At 46.5% G+C, this 14,446-nt stretch overlaps 1 protein-coding gene across 1 annotated transcript in view; it reads right to left on the minus strand.

Annotated features, from left to right (window-relative positions):
• Positions 1 to 2,196: 2,196 nt before the first annotated feature.
• Positions 2,197 to 14,446, minus strand: part of FLT3 (fms related receptor tyrosine kinase 3) — a 76,206-nt gene continuing 63,956 nt past the window's right edge. The window contains exons 21-24 of the mRNA XM_053211764.1: positions 12,551 to 12,662; positions 11,677 to 11,776; positions 10,582 to 10,687; positions 2,197 to 2,776 (exon numbers count right to left, since the gene is read on the minus strand). Of these exons, the coding sequence (XP_053067739.1) occupies positions 2,654 to 2,776; positions 10,582 to 10,687; positions 11,677 to 11,776; positions 12,551 to 12,662 (441 nt within the window). The 3' untranslated portion in view covers positions 2,197 to 2,653. The remainder of the gene's footprint in view (positions 2,777 to 10,581; positions 10,688 to 11,676; positions 11,777 to 12,550; positions 12,663 to 14,446) is intronic.

The raw sequence follows: 14,446 nt of genomic DNA on the forward strand, positions 1-14,446 counted from the left end.
TGTTGTTTTTACCACAATTAAAAATAAATAAATACGATAAATAAAATAATAATAGAACCCAAGAGTGACCACAAGATAAGTGTTAACAAGGGCTTGGAGATCACAGGTTACTAAGTGAACTTTCCAATTCTCCAGAAGAAAAATGGTATCATTTTAGTACCTACTTCATAAGGCAGTTACGAAGATTTAATGAGATTATACATACGTCATTCTTAACACTTACCTCATCACAGGTGCTTCACAAACATATATAGTTGGGAAAATATTGACACGTAGTTAAGAACCAAAATACCTTTGACAATATGGCTGGTGTGGTTCTGTTTTATGTAAAAAAACAAAGAATTCTGTGGGTTGAGTGTATTTGTGTAAGTATGTGTAAGTAATGCGCATATATTTAAACAAGAAGGTGGGAGAAATATATCTGAAACTTTAACAGCTTTTCCCCTGAAGGAACATTTTGGGGTTTGGGTTGGGCACATAAACGGAAAGTTTCACTTACTACTATAAGTAAAAAGACAAAATTATCTGAATTCTTAACACCAAGCATATTTGATGCTTTAACTTGAGTAGGTAAAAAAAAAAAAAAAAAAATCAAATACAGATATTTGTTGTGTCCTGACTGTATACACAAGTGGGAATTAAGCATACAACTTAGAATAAATCATATCTACTTTCACACTTCTAAAAATCCAAGTGAAGAGACATGATCCTTGCAATGAGAGAACTGGTCTCTGCTGAGCTCATGGGCAGAGGGAGACAAGGTTACAGAAGAACAGATGGAAAGATGCAGTATTGTTGGCTATGAAGATGGGGGCAGGGGGCCACCAGCCAAGGAATTCTAGCAGCCCGTAGAAGCTGGAACTGGTGAGGACACAGATTCTCCACTAGAGCCTCCAGAAAGGAACGTAACCCTGATGACACCTTGATTTTAGCCCAGAAGGACATTTGTCGAACTGCTTACCTATAGAACTGAAAGATAATACATTTTTGTTGCTTGAAAGAAATCCAAGTGAAAAGAAAGGATGTTCACGTTAAGGGCCAGTTGGATGATATGGACAAGAAGCTTGTAGATTTCAGCAGAGGAAGCCATCACTCATGATGGCTGGTGGAGCTGAAAAAGACCTAAAGTATAAGACAGAGCTCAAGTCTAGCAACAAAGCAAGGGCTTAAAGAGGAATAAACATCCCAGGAGGGGCCATGGTCCAGTAAACCCACAATAAGTTGAAAATATCATAAGTTGAAATGTATTTAATAGACCCAACCTACCGAACATCACAGCTTAGCCTGGCCCACCTCAAATGTGCTCAGAATACTGATGTCAGCCTCCAGTTGGGCAAAATCATCTACACCCAGCCTATTTTATAATAAAGTGTTGAATCTCTCATGTCACAGACTGAATACCGTACCCAGAGTAAACACCAGAATGCCGGTCAGGGTGTTGCTTGTTTACCCTGTGATCCCCGGCAGACTGGGAGCTTCTACTGTCCAGCATCATGAAAGAGGGTAATATCGCTAACCCAGGAAAAGATCGAAATTCAAAATTCAAAGGACCGTCTCTACTGAACGTGTATCCCTTTTGCGCCGTCGTAAAGTTGAAAAATAGTAAGTTGAACCACTATAAGTTGGGGACCATCTGTGTATGTGTATATTTATGACATGCATATATTATGTATGTCATCCATCTAATTCTTACAACAACCCTGTGAGAGAGATTCCATCCATCATTATCTCTTCTTCCAGAACGGGAAACTGGGGCCTCACGAAGTTCAGTTACTTGCCCAACGTTGCATGGCGAAGAGTGGTGGACAGAGAAGTCCTGCCTAGCGGGACTGGCTTCAGGGCTCTTATCTTAACCGAGGCACTGGAAGGGAGGACGAGAGAAGGCAGATCTTCACCAAGAACCACACTGGAATGTAAGGACAGGGGCAAGTCCAAGTTTATAAGCCTGTGGGAGGGAGGGAGCTAAGCTTCAAAGGACGAGGGAGGCTGAATCAATGGAGTGCTGCAGGAAAGCAAGCCTTCGCCAGCTGTTTGGTTCCTGGTCTGGGGGCAGGAGTCACAGATCCTTTTAAGGATCCAACAAGAGGACGGACCTTCTCAGTAGGAAAAAAAAAATACGGAACATTGCACACAATTTCATTAGGTTCCTCCCCTCCAGTTAAGTCTTGCCCTAAATAGACCATGCAAACAATTCAATGACAAACAACTCTATAGAAGAAATTTTATTTTCATTCATAAAATATATCACTAAATAGCTGGAAAAGTTACATATTGTTTTAAAACATAGATTTAAAAAAATCATATCAGCTTCTCCTTAGCAAAATGCTTTTGTTTTATGTATTTACAAGAATATACCATAGTTCAGGTACACAATTTTCACTGAAGCCAGACTGAGAAGGCCTTTGGATGTGGGTAGATGCTCCAATAAAGTTAATTATCAGCTCTTCCTGCCTTGTGCAAAGGATGATGTGATTTTTACAAAAGTTCCTTTGAAAACAAGAGTAAATACAGACAGCTTCTAGAGAAAAGTCCAGCAAAGCAGCAGTTGAGAATATACTTTCTTTTAGTGATGAGATTAATCCTGTTTTGGTAATCTACAGCCTGTTTAAGCTGGGGGTTGAAGGGAGGAAGTCTTTAAGACTAAGTCGTTTCTCTAGGAATCTTCGACAGGAGCCTGTGGAGTGAGTAAACCCGATTCTACCTCTCTGCTGTAAGGTTGCCTGTTTTGGTAGACGGAAGGACGGTCGGAAACATGGCCATCCGTGTTCTGATACATCTGAATGTGGGAAAAAAGACACAACACTGGTTACCATCCGATGATGACGTACATGACACGAGGGTTTACTGCAAATTACTTGCTATTACTATACATAAGCCTTAGAGGATAATCTTAAGAGGATATTAATTGACAAAGCAGATTTGGTCCTTTTATTCATGGAGAAATCAAGTCGAGCATTTTATTCCATTATTATTTCTATTCTTGGCTACAAAATCTCGATCTAGAAATCCTAAAGCTGCGCGGTAAAACCATAAAAGAGAAAGGCCACTAAGAGAGACCTGTTCATTATGCAATTAATACGGGGGACTGATGCTTGACTTTCACTTGGGTGACTTCAGAGTGCTTTTCCAAAATGAAAGCGGTTCTACTTTTTGTCTGATGACAAAGTTAATGCACATTCATAGAGATAACGTAAGCCAATGTAGGAAGATGTATAGAAAACAAACTAAACTCATCAGAGGTGGCCACCGTTATAGTCTGCTGTGCATACACAATTGTGTATCCGTAGGCTGAGAGTGTAGATTCTGGTTTCGAGCCTTATTCTGAGTTGCTACTATGTTGTCCGGATGTTACGTGCGTTAAATATTTTCTCTGTTGACGGAATGGGAGCACATTTATCTTTTTAACAGCAGCCTAGCATTCCATAGTACTGATGTACCATCACTAAACTTTTTTAAAATCAACCAATCATTTATTTATTTTTGAGAGATGGAGTGCGGGGGGGGGAGGGGCAGAGAGAGAGAGACAGAGAGACAGAGGGAGGGAGAGAAGCCCAAGCAGCCTCCATGCTCGGCGAGGAGCCGGACACGGGGTTCAATCCCACGACCGCGAGATCATGACCTGAGCCAGCACCAAAAGTTGGACGCTCGGCGGACTGAGCTACCCGGCCGCCCCTAACTAACCTTTCGGTGGATTGGTTATGTAACATAAAACTGCAGAGGTTACACTGGCCTCGTCTGTCTCTGGGATGAACGGGGAAGTGGCATCTCTGGGTCCAAGGGCACGCATATTTGAGTGCTGAAACACTCAGGCTGCACCGTCAGCTGTGTTTGGGAACACTATTTTCTCCAGAGCCTTAGGACGAGACAAGGGTTGTCTGTTTTTCACAGTTTGGTAACTGAGCGGACTGCCTCCTACTCTTTTAATTTTTTTCTTTCTGGAAAGCAGATAGACAGAAATATCCTTTTGACCCTGGTCTGCACAATAACACTCTGCCTGTACCCGGAAGGATGAACAGGGATGATATGTGTTTTTCGGAAAGCAGCCATCGGTCATGACCTGTTGAACCAAACGTATATCTCGGGCATTGGATGTCTAACCCTCCGAGCGAGGCTGTGACAGAAACACCAGGGACGCTTCAGACCCAACCTGTATTCAGGATCTTTCATCCCCAAACCTTCCCTGCTTCCTGTGTTTGCAACTCCACTTGGCGCACTGCCAGTCCCGTGATCCAGAAGTTCCGAAACCATCTCCTCGAGCTCGCTGTGCTCCCAGAGCCAGTCAGTCCGTCCCTGGGGCGCGTTCGGGTCTGTCACTGCTTTTCCTGTCTTCCTTTTCCATTTCTTTCATGGATTTTTATTTACGTAATTGGTCTGACGTATAAGTGACACACAATGTTACATCAGCTTCGGGTGCACAACATCGTGAGTGATTCCACGAGTCTGTATGTTACCGTGCTCACCAAAGCGTGGCTGCCTTCTGTCACCATACACTTTTTGTTACACTACCACTGACTTATTCCCTATGCTGTACCTTTCATCCTGGTGACTTAGTCATTGTAACCGGAAGCCTGTACCTCCTTCACCCCTGTAAGCGATTTTTTAAATGAATTTTTAATGGCACAAGTAATCCGTAAGTACATTCTCCTTATAAAAATTTTGAAACCCCAGCTTTCCAAGTGCATCCGTGGAAAGAGGTGCGTAAGGTTTTCTTATACTTTTGAAAATGGTGTCCCATTAAGCGACCGGCTTCGGCTCAGGTCATGATCTCGCGGTTTGTGAGTTCGAGCCCCGCATCGGGCTCTGGGCTGAGAGCTTGGAGCCCCGAGCCTGCTTCGGATTCTGCGTCTCCCTCGCTCTCTGACCCTCCCCCACTCACACTCTGTCTCTGTCTGTCTCCGTCTCGAGAATAAACATTAAAATAAAAAATTTTTTTTAAAAAAAAGAAAAGAAAATGGTGTCCCTATCCATAATTACGTTCTTTTTATCCTGAATCTTATTTGTGCTGTCTCTTCTTTCTTAATTGCTCTCTTCATAGTTAGTGTGCTTTAGTGGTATATTTGTACACTGTGTTAATATACAATATTAATATACAGTGTCAACCACTTCCAGACTGTTGTATTCAACCCCTAAGTCTGACCCTTACTGTGTGACCTTGGGCAAATTACTGAACCTCTCTGTATCTCTGTTTACTGATCTGCAAAAGAGGTAATGGTTGAACTTACTTCGTGAGCCTGAAATGAGAATTAAATGTATTATTATGGGTAACATGTTAGTAAGTGTGCATGACATCAAAAATGGGAGCGATTAAATTATTAGTTTAAAAACAACTTTTGGCTTTCCTGACCATCACTATTATTTTGTTTTGGGGGCTACTCTCAGTTTAATGAATTCTGCCTGTATCAATATTAGTTCTTTTTTTGTTCTTAATATTTGTTTATTTTTGAGAGAAAGAGAGACAGAGAGCGAGCAGGGGAGGGACACAGAGAGAGAGGGAGACACAGAATCCGAAGCAGGCTCTAGGCTCCGACCTGTCAGCACAGAGCCCGATGCGGGGCTCGAACCCATGAACTGCGAGATCATGACCTGAGCCGAAGACAGATGTTTAACCGCCTGAGCCACCCAGGCGCCCCTCTATTAGTTCTGTTCTGCTGCTTTGTTCTTTCTCTTCTTCCTCTCTGTCTCCTCATACATTGCTGTTTGTTTTTTTTTTTTCTTAGTTTCTTGAGTTGAAAGTTGAAGTCATTCATTTTCATTCTTTTTTGTTTTCTAACAAATGAATTTAGAATTATAAACGTGGCTGGCTCCTACAGGTTTTAATAAGCAGGGTCTATTTTTATTTCTTTTTCCTTCCTCCTCCTTCTTGTGAACCAAAGACTTCTGTAAGCAGGGATTTTCATCTCTGACGTCAGATGTTGGGCCTTTTTGGTTGTTCTTGGCGATGTCCCATTCCACTGCACTGAGGTCAGTTAATGTGCCTGTATGATGACAGGCACATTTATTTTGAAATTCTCTTTCCTAAGTGGACTTACGAATCCTGCTTTTTTGTGTTTTTTTTTTTTTTCTATTTCCATGAATGTTCTTTGTTTCTCTCTCCCCTGCTTTGTTGGGTTGATCAAGTTTTCTGTGGTCCTTTTTTATTTCTACGCTACACCTGAGATTATAATTGTTTGTTTCTTTCTTTATTTATTTATTGAGAGAGAGAGACAGGGAGCAAGCAGGGGAGGGGCAGAGAGAAAGAGGGAGACACAGAATCCGAAGCAGGCTCCAGGCTCCGAGCTGTCAGCACAGAGCCCGGTGTGGGGCTTGAACTTACTCACGAGCGGTGAGATCATGACCTGAGCCCAAAGTCGGACGCTTAACCTACTGGGCCACCCAGGCGCCCCACACCTGAGATTATAAACTATATTTTTATTTCTACACTACACCTGAGATATATTATATTCTCTTTTAACGGTGGTTATACTCACATTTTTAACACTTGCTTTCTTCTTACGTGTACTTAACAGTGTGGCTGCCCCCACTGTGGAACCACACTGCAAGATCCTACCAGACCTCTCCCTGCCCGTTAGGGAAGCACGTGTCCTTATCCTTTCAAAGAGTCCTCTGTCGTGCGTCTTCTCCCTTTAGTCCTAACTGCTTTCATCATCCCGGGCGTTTTCCACCGTTCCCGGTCCACAGAGATCGCCTTCTGGCTTTCAAAGGCAATTATGGCCTCACTTCTTTAAAAACATATAACAGGAGCTCCTGGGTGGCTCAGCAGGTTAAGCGTCCGACTTCGGCTCATGTCGTGATCTCCTGGTTCGTGAGTTCGAGCCCCGCATCGGGACCTGGGCTGACGGCTCGGAGCCTGGAGCCTGCTCGGGATTCTGAGTCTCCCTCACTTCCTGCCCTCCCCCGTTCATGCTCTGTCTGTCCCTCTCTCTGTCTCAAAAATAAACATTAAAATTTTTTTAGTAAATAAAATAAAAAGTAGTAAAAATATGTAGTGTATCTATCTATATTTTAATATTTATATTAAATATTCGTACTTGTATTACAAATAGAAATCCTTTACATTTGTATTCTATTTATTTGCAATACATTATGTATGGTACATTTATAATATATTTCTGTATTATATATTATATTATATATCCTATAATTTGTGGGCGCTGATATGAAAGGAGAGGTCGTGATGTGAGTTCAGGCCCCTTTCTTGAAACAGGAGCCGTGTGTCCCTTTCCTCTGCAGCCCTCCCCCCTGCCGCAGTCCAGTTCACTCCCTCCTCTGCTCACCTCCGCTGCCACAGTCACCTCTTAACGGGTGTCCTTCCTTGTGCTGTTTCGCTTTTGCCTCCCCAAACTTGCTTTTACGCTTCCTTTCTTCCAGACATCGCTGCTTAGCCCTTTCTATGCGCGAAGCCCCGGGTATGTCACAGCGAACAAAACAGACGGGGCCTCTAACGTACCCTCATGCTGTGAGTGCCTCCTGCCTGTGGGACCACACAGGTGATGTGAAGGTGAACAGTGCATGTCCTTGACCTCGTGAGCCAAGTCTAGTGATGGGAAAGCAAAAGTATCACACCACACTGAGTCTCAGAGTGTCACACAGTGCTACGGGGACCCAGAAGAAGGACCCTGAAATCTGACCGGAGAAGTTACAGGGGGGTCTTTGGAGACGAGGGCGTAACTTGATCTGGCTCCTTTTTAAAAAAAAAACAAAAACGGATGTATAAGGGACATGTAACACTGGATTAGCTTCAGGCGTACGACACGATTCGTCTCTGGGTATCTACTGGGAGAGGGTTACCACCATAAGCCCGGTTAACATCTGTCACACACGTAGCGATCTGGGCTTCCAGACAAATCTTGAAGCATGTCTGTCCATTCTGCAAATCCTCCCCGCTTCCACAAATCCTCATTGCCTTAGCACGTGGTCCGACGATCTCCCTGCTGTAAGTTACACCTCAAAGCATCAACCTGCGTTTCCTCTGCGTGCTTCCCTCCTCTTCTCACTGGTTCCCCGAGGGCCATTTGCTTCCCGAGTCCACGATGGAGCAAAACCAGAGATTCTACAAAAAGCATTCACACGCGGAGCAGGAGATGTTACCCCAGGCACGCTGGCAAGGCCTGTCTTCCCACTCAAGAGACGACACGTGGCTGTGCTCGGGAGGTGTGAAGAGAAACCGGGGAACGGCGACACAGGAGGAGCCAGGGTCTGCTCGCAGTGGGCACGGCTGCGGAGATCATGCCTCGCTCAGAGGTGCCCAGCCAAGCGGGCAAGGGGGGCCTGAAGTCCAATCTCTGCTCTGCTCCCCGGGCCTCTAGACTGGAGCCCACGGCACCAGCCGGGGGTGAGAGGCTCCCCACGGTGGCTGGGTGGATGAATGTCTCCCTGGCAGGGACACTATTTTGTCATTTACCTAAAGGAGATACAGCTTGCCATCAGTGGCTCTGAGACGGGTAGGGAAAAGAACTTTCCATCACAGAGGGTCAGGGGGCAGAGAGGAAGAGAACGGGGTGGGGAGAAGTTGAAGGGGTGTCCCTGAGCTTGGATACCCTCAGCTGAGTCATCGTCCGTGGAGACCTTGCCATTCAACAATCCCTGATATGTCGAAGGCCCCCTGAACAGAGGGAGAGGGATTTGGACGTCCTGGGGGCATGGGGACAGAGGACAGCTGCACACCGAGTCCAAGGAGGTCCTGAACAAAGCCAAGGGACGGTTCGGCCACAGTGGACCCTCCACCCTGGCGCACTACCTTTAATAGTCTTGTTTTCCTCCGTGTTCCCCCACTCGCCCTTTAGCCACAACCATTTGTTTTCCATTCGCCTCTCTCACCTGTGAACCTTTACTTCTATCACTCATCCAGCCTGGAACACTCCACCAACCCCCCATCCCCCAGCAGCCAAAATACTACTCATTCTTCCCAAAATCCTAGCGCAAATAAGACCTCTGTGGATCCAAAGCCAGCTCCCCAGCCAGTGAAAATTACTTGGTGCTTTCTCTTTGCCTCAACAGCTCCTTTCTTGTTTTCTCTCCACGATTCTTCTTTCAGTTTCTCTTACAGCGTCATTAACTATTTCCGGGTTATCTACTCGATAGCCCTGAGGCTTTCCATCTCCCCTGACTTTCTGGACCTAATTCCCTGACCGTATTTTCGTTTCCAAATGTGATTTTTCTTCAGGGGCGCCCGGGGGGCTCAGTCGGTTAAGCGTCCGACCTCGGCTCAGGTCACGATCTCGGGGTTTGTGAGTTCGAGCCCCGCGCTGGGCTCGCTGCGGGCTGCGCGGATCCTGCTTCGGATCCTCTGTTCCCCCCTCTCTCTGCCCCTCCCCTGCTCATGCTCACTCTCTCACCAAAACAACAACAACAACAAAGCCCAAAAACAAACAAGCAAACAGACGAATGATCGAATGGGGTTCTTCAAACATCCTGCCAAGAGGACAGGCCGCACACGACCTATACGCAGGTCTCTGGAGAGGCCACAGAATTGAAAACAGACTCAGTAATTTAGAAAAAGAGCACAGACAATCCATTTAAAGAGTCAGGTGCCTATGTAGCTAACATTTATTAACTACCAAGTGCCTGCTGTGTGGGAAGTCTTTGCACATACATCAGTTTATTTACTCTTTAGAGCTCCCCAAAGTAAGATCTGTTAGTCCCCTATTTCAGACACGGAAACTGAGAGCCAACAAAAGATTGACTTAATCGAGGCCTGTAAGATGTAAATGACGGAGCCAAGATTTGAACCTGGGTACTGGAGGTTCAAGGTCCCATCCTGTGTCCACGGCCTCTAGAGGATGGTTCCGTTCACTACGCCAGGTTGTATTACCAGGGAGAAGAGTTAGCAGAGGGATTCCAAGTTCACAACGCTCAAGGATCACCCGGTGTGACAACCCATTTTACAGGTGAGAAAAGTAAGACCCAGAGGAACGATCTGCCGTAATGCACACAGCAATGAGGAGACCGCATGGTAGGACTGGGATTCGACCCTCAGGACTGCAGGGCAATGTTCTCTCCACGATACTGTATTACATGACTGAGTCGTGCGATTACCCCATGCTAACGGTCGGCGGTGGGGCGGGGGGCGGGGGAGGGGAGGCTCAGGGATTCAGTTTTATTTGGTTGTCTAGTCCTGTGCACTGGACACTTAATTTCTCAATTGGCTGAAACCTTTAGGGAGAGCTTCCCCCGCCCCCCCCCCCGCAAAAAAAAAAAAAGTTACCAATAAATATATCTCACCCCATACAACTTTTAAAGGGCAAATGAGACAAATCGCGGTGAGAAAGACAACGTGGTATCTTTGGGTCTCGGGAAGCCAGCGTGTGTTCTGAGTTATCGCTTTCCTTTCTAAGGACGCCTTTTCAAGTTTACTTGTTCAGAGAGAGACAGCACGAGTCGGGGAGGGGCAGAGAGAGAGGGAGGGAGAGGGAATCCCAAGCAGGCTCCGCGCTGCCAGCACAGAGCCCGACGCGGGGCTCCAACTCCCGAACTCGGGAGGTCACCACCCAAGCCGAAACCAAGAGCTGGCCGCCCAACCAGCTGAGCCCCCCGGGGGGGCCCCTCCAGCATCGCCTTTTCAAGCAGGGTGCTGCTACCTACCGCTTCTTCTGCGTCGGCCAGCTGACATCCTAAAAACGAGGTCAGGTTGGGGAAGGACGGCCGTTTCCTCGAGTCAAAAGCCCAGCACGATTGCATTATAAAGTAGCTGCAAAGCAAGAGGAGGAGAAGTTAGGAGAGGAAAGCTGAGCCAAGGGAAGCGGAGGCCCCGTATAGCTGCTCAGCTGTGGCCTGGTTGTTTTGCGGCACGGGCTCTACTAGATTTTCAACTCACACCGGAAAGGGCAAATTAGATGAGGGACAGAAATGCGTTTTAAAAACTACCACGTGGGGCGCCTGGGTGGCTCGGTCGGTTAAGCATCTGACTTTGGCTCAGGTCATGATCTCGCGGTCCTTGAGTTCGAGCCCCGCGTCGGGCTCTGGGCCGACGGCTCAGAGCCTGGAGCCTGTTTCCGATTCTGTGTCTCCCTCTCTCTCTGCCCCTCCCCCGTTCATTCTCTGTCTCAAAAATAAATAAACATTAAAAAAAATTAAAAAAATAGGGGCGCCTGGGTAGCTCAGTCGGTTAGGCATCCGACTTCAGCTCAGGTCACGATCTGGCGATCCCGCGGTCCGTGAGTTCGAGCCCCGCGTCGGGCTCTGGGCTGACGGCTCGGATCCTGGAGCCTGCTTCTGATTCTGTGTCTCCCTCTCTCTCTGCCCCTCCCCCGTTCATGCTCTCTCTCTCTGTCTCAAATAAATAAATAAATAAATAAATAAATAAATAAATAAACAAACGTTAAAAAAAATTAAAAAAATAAAAAATAAAAAAACTACGACGTGGCCCAGAAGTCGGGAGATGGGAGTTGGATCACCCCCAGGGATCCCTCGAGCAAAGGAATTGAAGCCCCTAATTCATAGTATCTTAGGGCAGGAAGGTTCAGTTTTGTTCAGGAAGCCCCGCCCACCCCACCCCCTCCAAGAAAAGGATTAGAGTTTCCTTTTCTTTCCCTTTTTTTTTTTTTTTTTAAAGAGGAATCATGCATTTTGCATTAAGGAGTTTTACGCTTTTTTTTTTTTTTTTTGGGTCATGCACTTGGAACGAGAGAGACTGTAAATTCCCGGTTTCGGCCACCTTGCCCTCTGATGTGAACTTACATTTCTTCTGTAGCATAAAATGGCTGCTCCATTTTAAATCCACTCTGAATGAGTTTATAGAAGTTAGCGTCGACCGGAATGCCAGGGTACGGATTGACACCTGAGGAAAACGTTAGGGCGGAGAGACCATCTCATTTGTTTCTTCATTCACTCAACAAGGAACAAGCATGGACCGCGAGCTCCCATGGGCCCAACACTGCTTGGCGTGAGGCCGTGGGCAGGGAGAGTCAGGACTTCTGCCCTCCAGCCGGTGGCTACAGGCCGGTGGGGGTAGACAGATCTACAGACACTACAAATAAAGCACGAAATGGGGGTGCCCGGGGGGCTCAGTCCGTTAATCATCCAGCTTTGGCTCAGGTGATGGTCTCGCGGTTGGTGGGTTCGAGCCCCGCGTCGGGCTCTGTGCCGACAGCTCGGAGCCTGGAGCCTGCTTCGGATCCTGTGTCTCCCTCTCTCTCTGCCCCTCCCCTGCTCATGCTCTGTCTCTAAATAAACATTAGGAAAAAAAATTAAAAAAAAAAAAGGGGGGGCGCCTGGGTGGCTCAGTCGGTTGAGCTTCCGACTTTGACTCAGGTCACCGTCTCACGGCTCCTGAGTTCGAGCCCTGCATCGGGCTCTGTGCTGATGGCTCAGAGCCCGGAGCCTGCTTTGGATTCTGTGTCTCCCTCTCTGTCTGCCCCTCCCCTGGTCTCTCTCTCTCAAAAATAAATAAACATTAAAAAGAATTAAAAAAAAAACGTGAAACGGCACACACTGCATAGAGGTAAGGACGAGCCAGCTCTGGGGAGCATTAGAGGTCACGGGTCATGCACCCTGATTTAGGAATGGGATAGCGTGTGGGGGGCAACGGCTGGCAGCAAACTGCAAAACTTACCAAGTGAGAATATTTCCCAGAGTAATATTCCATATGACCAGACGTCACTCTTTATGGTGTAGACCCCTTCAAATAAGCTTTCGGGAGCCATCCACTTTACAGGGAGACGGGCCTGTGCGGAATCCAAGAGGGGACGGGATCAGTGGTGATGGGTGGTGCACGGACTGAACGAGGCGTGTTTCTTTTCTCTTATTAGCCGATAATAAAGTGTATTTTCTTCCTAAAGCTGCTCTTAATCCTTAATTGAGGAGATCATATTGCCCAAGGGGAAGTGTTTCACTTTCAAATCAACATTCTAATAATAGGCTTAAAAAAAAATCAACTGATATCTCTTTAAAACTCCTCGTGCACAAAGGCTTGTGCTTGGAAATGGGTAAGTGTCACAGCAGACACCATGAAGGAGGAACCAGTCAGGTGACCAGAGGTAAGGAGATACTGGTAAATTAGTGGACGACCTTCTTGGAAGGACTTTAGTGGAAATACCACCTACAGGAATGTGGTGAAGGGAGCACACGCCATCACTTCCAGGAATGATACCAGGCTGGCTTCTGTGGCTTTAATAATTTCCAGGAGCACGAGAGGCGGGTTTTGAGTTAGTACAGCCTGGGATGGGAACCAAGACGTAGGGGTGGATAGGTTCCCGGAGTAGAGCTTTTTGTAGTATTTTCTTTCTCGTGAGTTGAGGAGGCCCTCACCACGCATGTTCAACCTGCCCAGTGAAATCAGAGCTCGAAGGGTACTTTGCCGACTCAGTCAGTAGAGCCTGCGCCCTGACCTGGGAGTCACGAGTTCGAGCCCCACGTCGCACGTAGAGATTATTGAAGGAAATAAAAAAACAAAACAAAACAAAACTGAAGCTCAAGAAAGAAACCCGATTTTAAATCCTGCACAAACCGATGAGCTGGTAAAACCAAACAGGCTGGTCTAGCTAATTTGATTAATTACACGGATTAACCGAGGTGCCACATGAAATTCACCTTCCCACATAAGAGACGGCCAGCTAGTAAGGTTAAAAACTGCACAGCCACACAGAAGCTTTGATCATATTTACGACTTCAGCTCCAACGAGTGAGGTATGGATCTAATATCAGCCTGGATGGTTATTTGATGCTAATGGGAATGCAGTTTAATTTGATTTTTAACGTTTATTGGCCGTTTCCCCCGGACAGGTGCTTTCATGTTGGTTTTATTGGTTTATTCCCACAACAACCCCAGTGAGGGAAGCGTATAATCCTCACGGGAAACGCTGCACGTGTCCCAGTGGTTATGCACAGACCTGGGGCTCAGCCCATCCGTGCTCTAATCCACGTGCTGTGTAATCATGGGCAGAGTTAACGTTTTGGGGCCTCGGTTTCCTCATCCCCAAGAGAGGTGCTCTGAGAACTAAATGAATATATGTAACGCACTTAGAATAGTGCTAAGCACACAGTAGGCAGTGCGTCAGCACTCGCTGTTATTATCATTTCACAAGTGGGGACAAAAAAGCACCCAGAAATTCCAAAACGTAAGGACACGGGCTTAACTCCAGGTGTTGTAATTCTTACAGCCACGTTCTTTCACTGCACAATTTTATCATTTAGTATTTCTAATAGCTCTCTTATAAATAACACATCAGGGGGCACTTGGCTGGCTCAGTCAGTAGAGCATGAGACTCTTGATCTCAGGGTTATGAGTTCGAGCCCCACGCTGGGTATAGAAACTACTTAAAAATAAAATCTTAAATTGAAAAAAAAAAAAACCACAACAGGGCGCCTCGGTGGCTCAGTCGGCTGAGCATCTGACCCTTGGTGTCGACTCAGGTCATGATCCCAGGGTCTTGGGATCAAGCCCCACATAGGGCTCAGCGCTGAACCTGAAGCCTGCTGAAGACTGGCTCTCTCCCCCTGCCCCTCTCCC

This window comes from Acinonyx jubatus, chromosome A1 (assembly GCF_027475565.1).
Source record: "Acinonyx jubatus isolate Ajub_Pintada_27869175 chromosome A1, VMU_Ajub_asm_v1.0, whole genome shotgun sequence".
Classification (NCBI taxonomy): Eukaryota; Metazoa; Chordata; class Mammalia; order Carnivora; family Felidae; genus Acinonyx; species Acinonyx jubatus.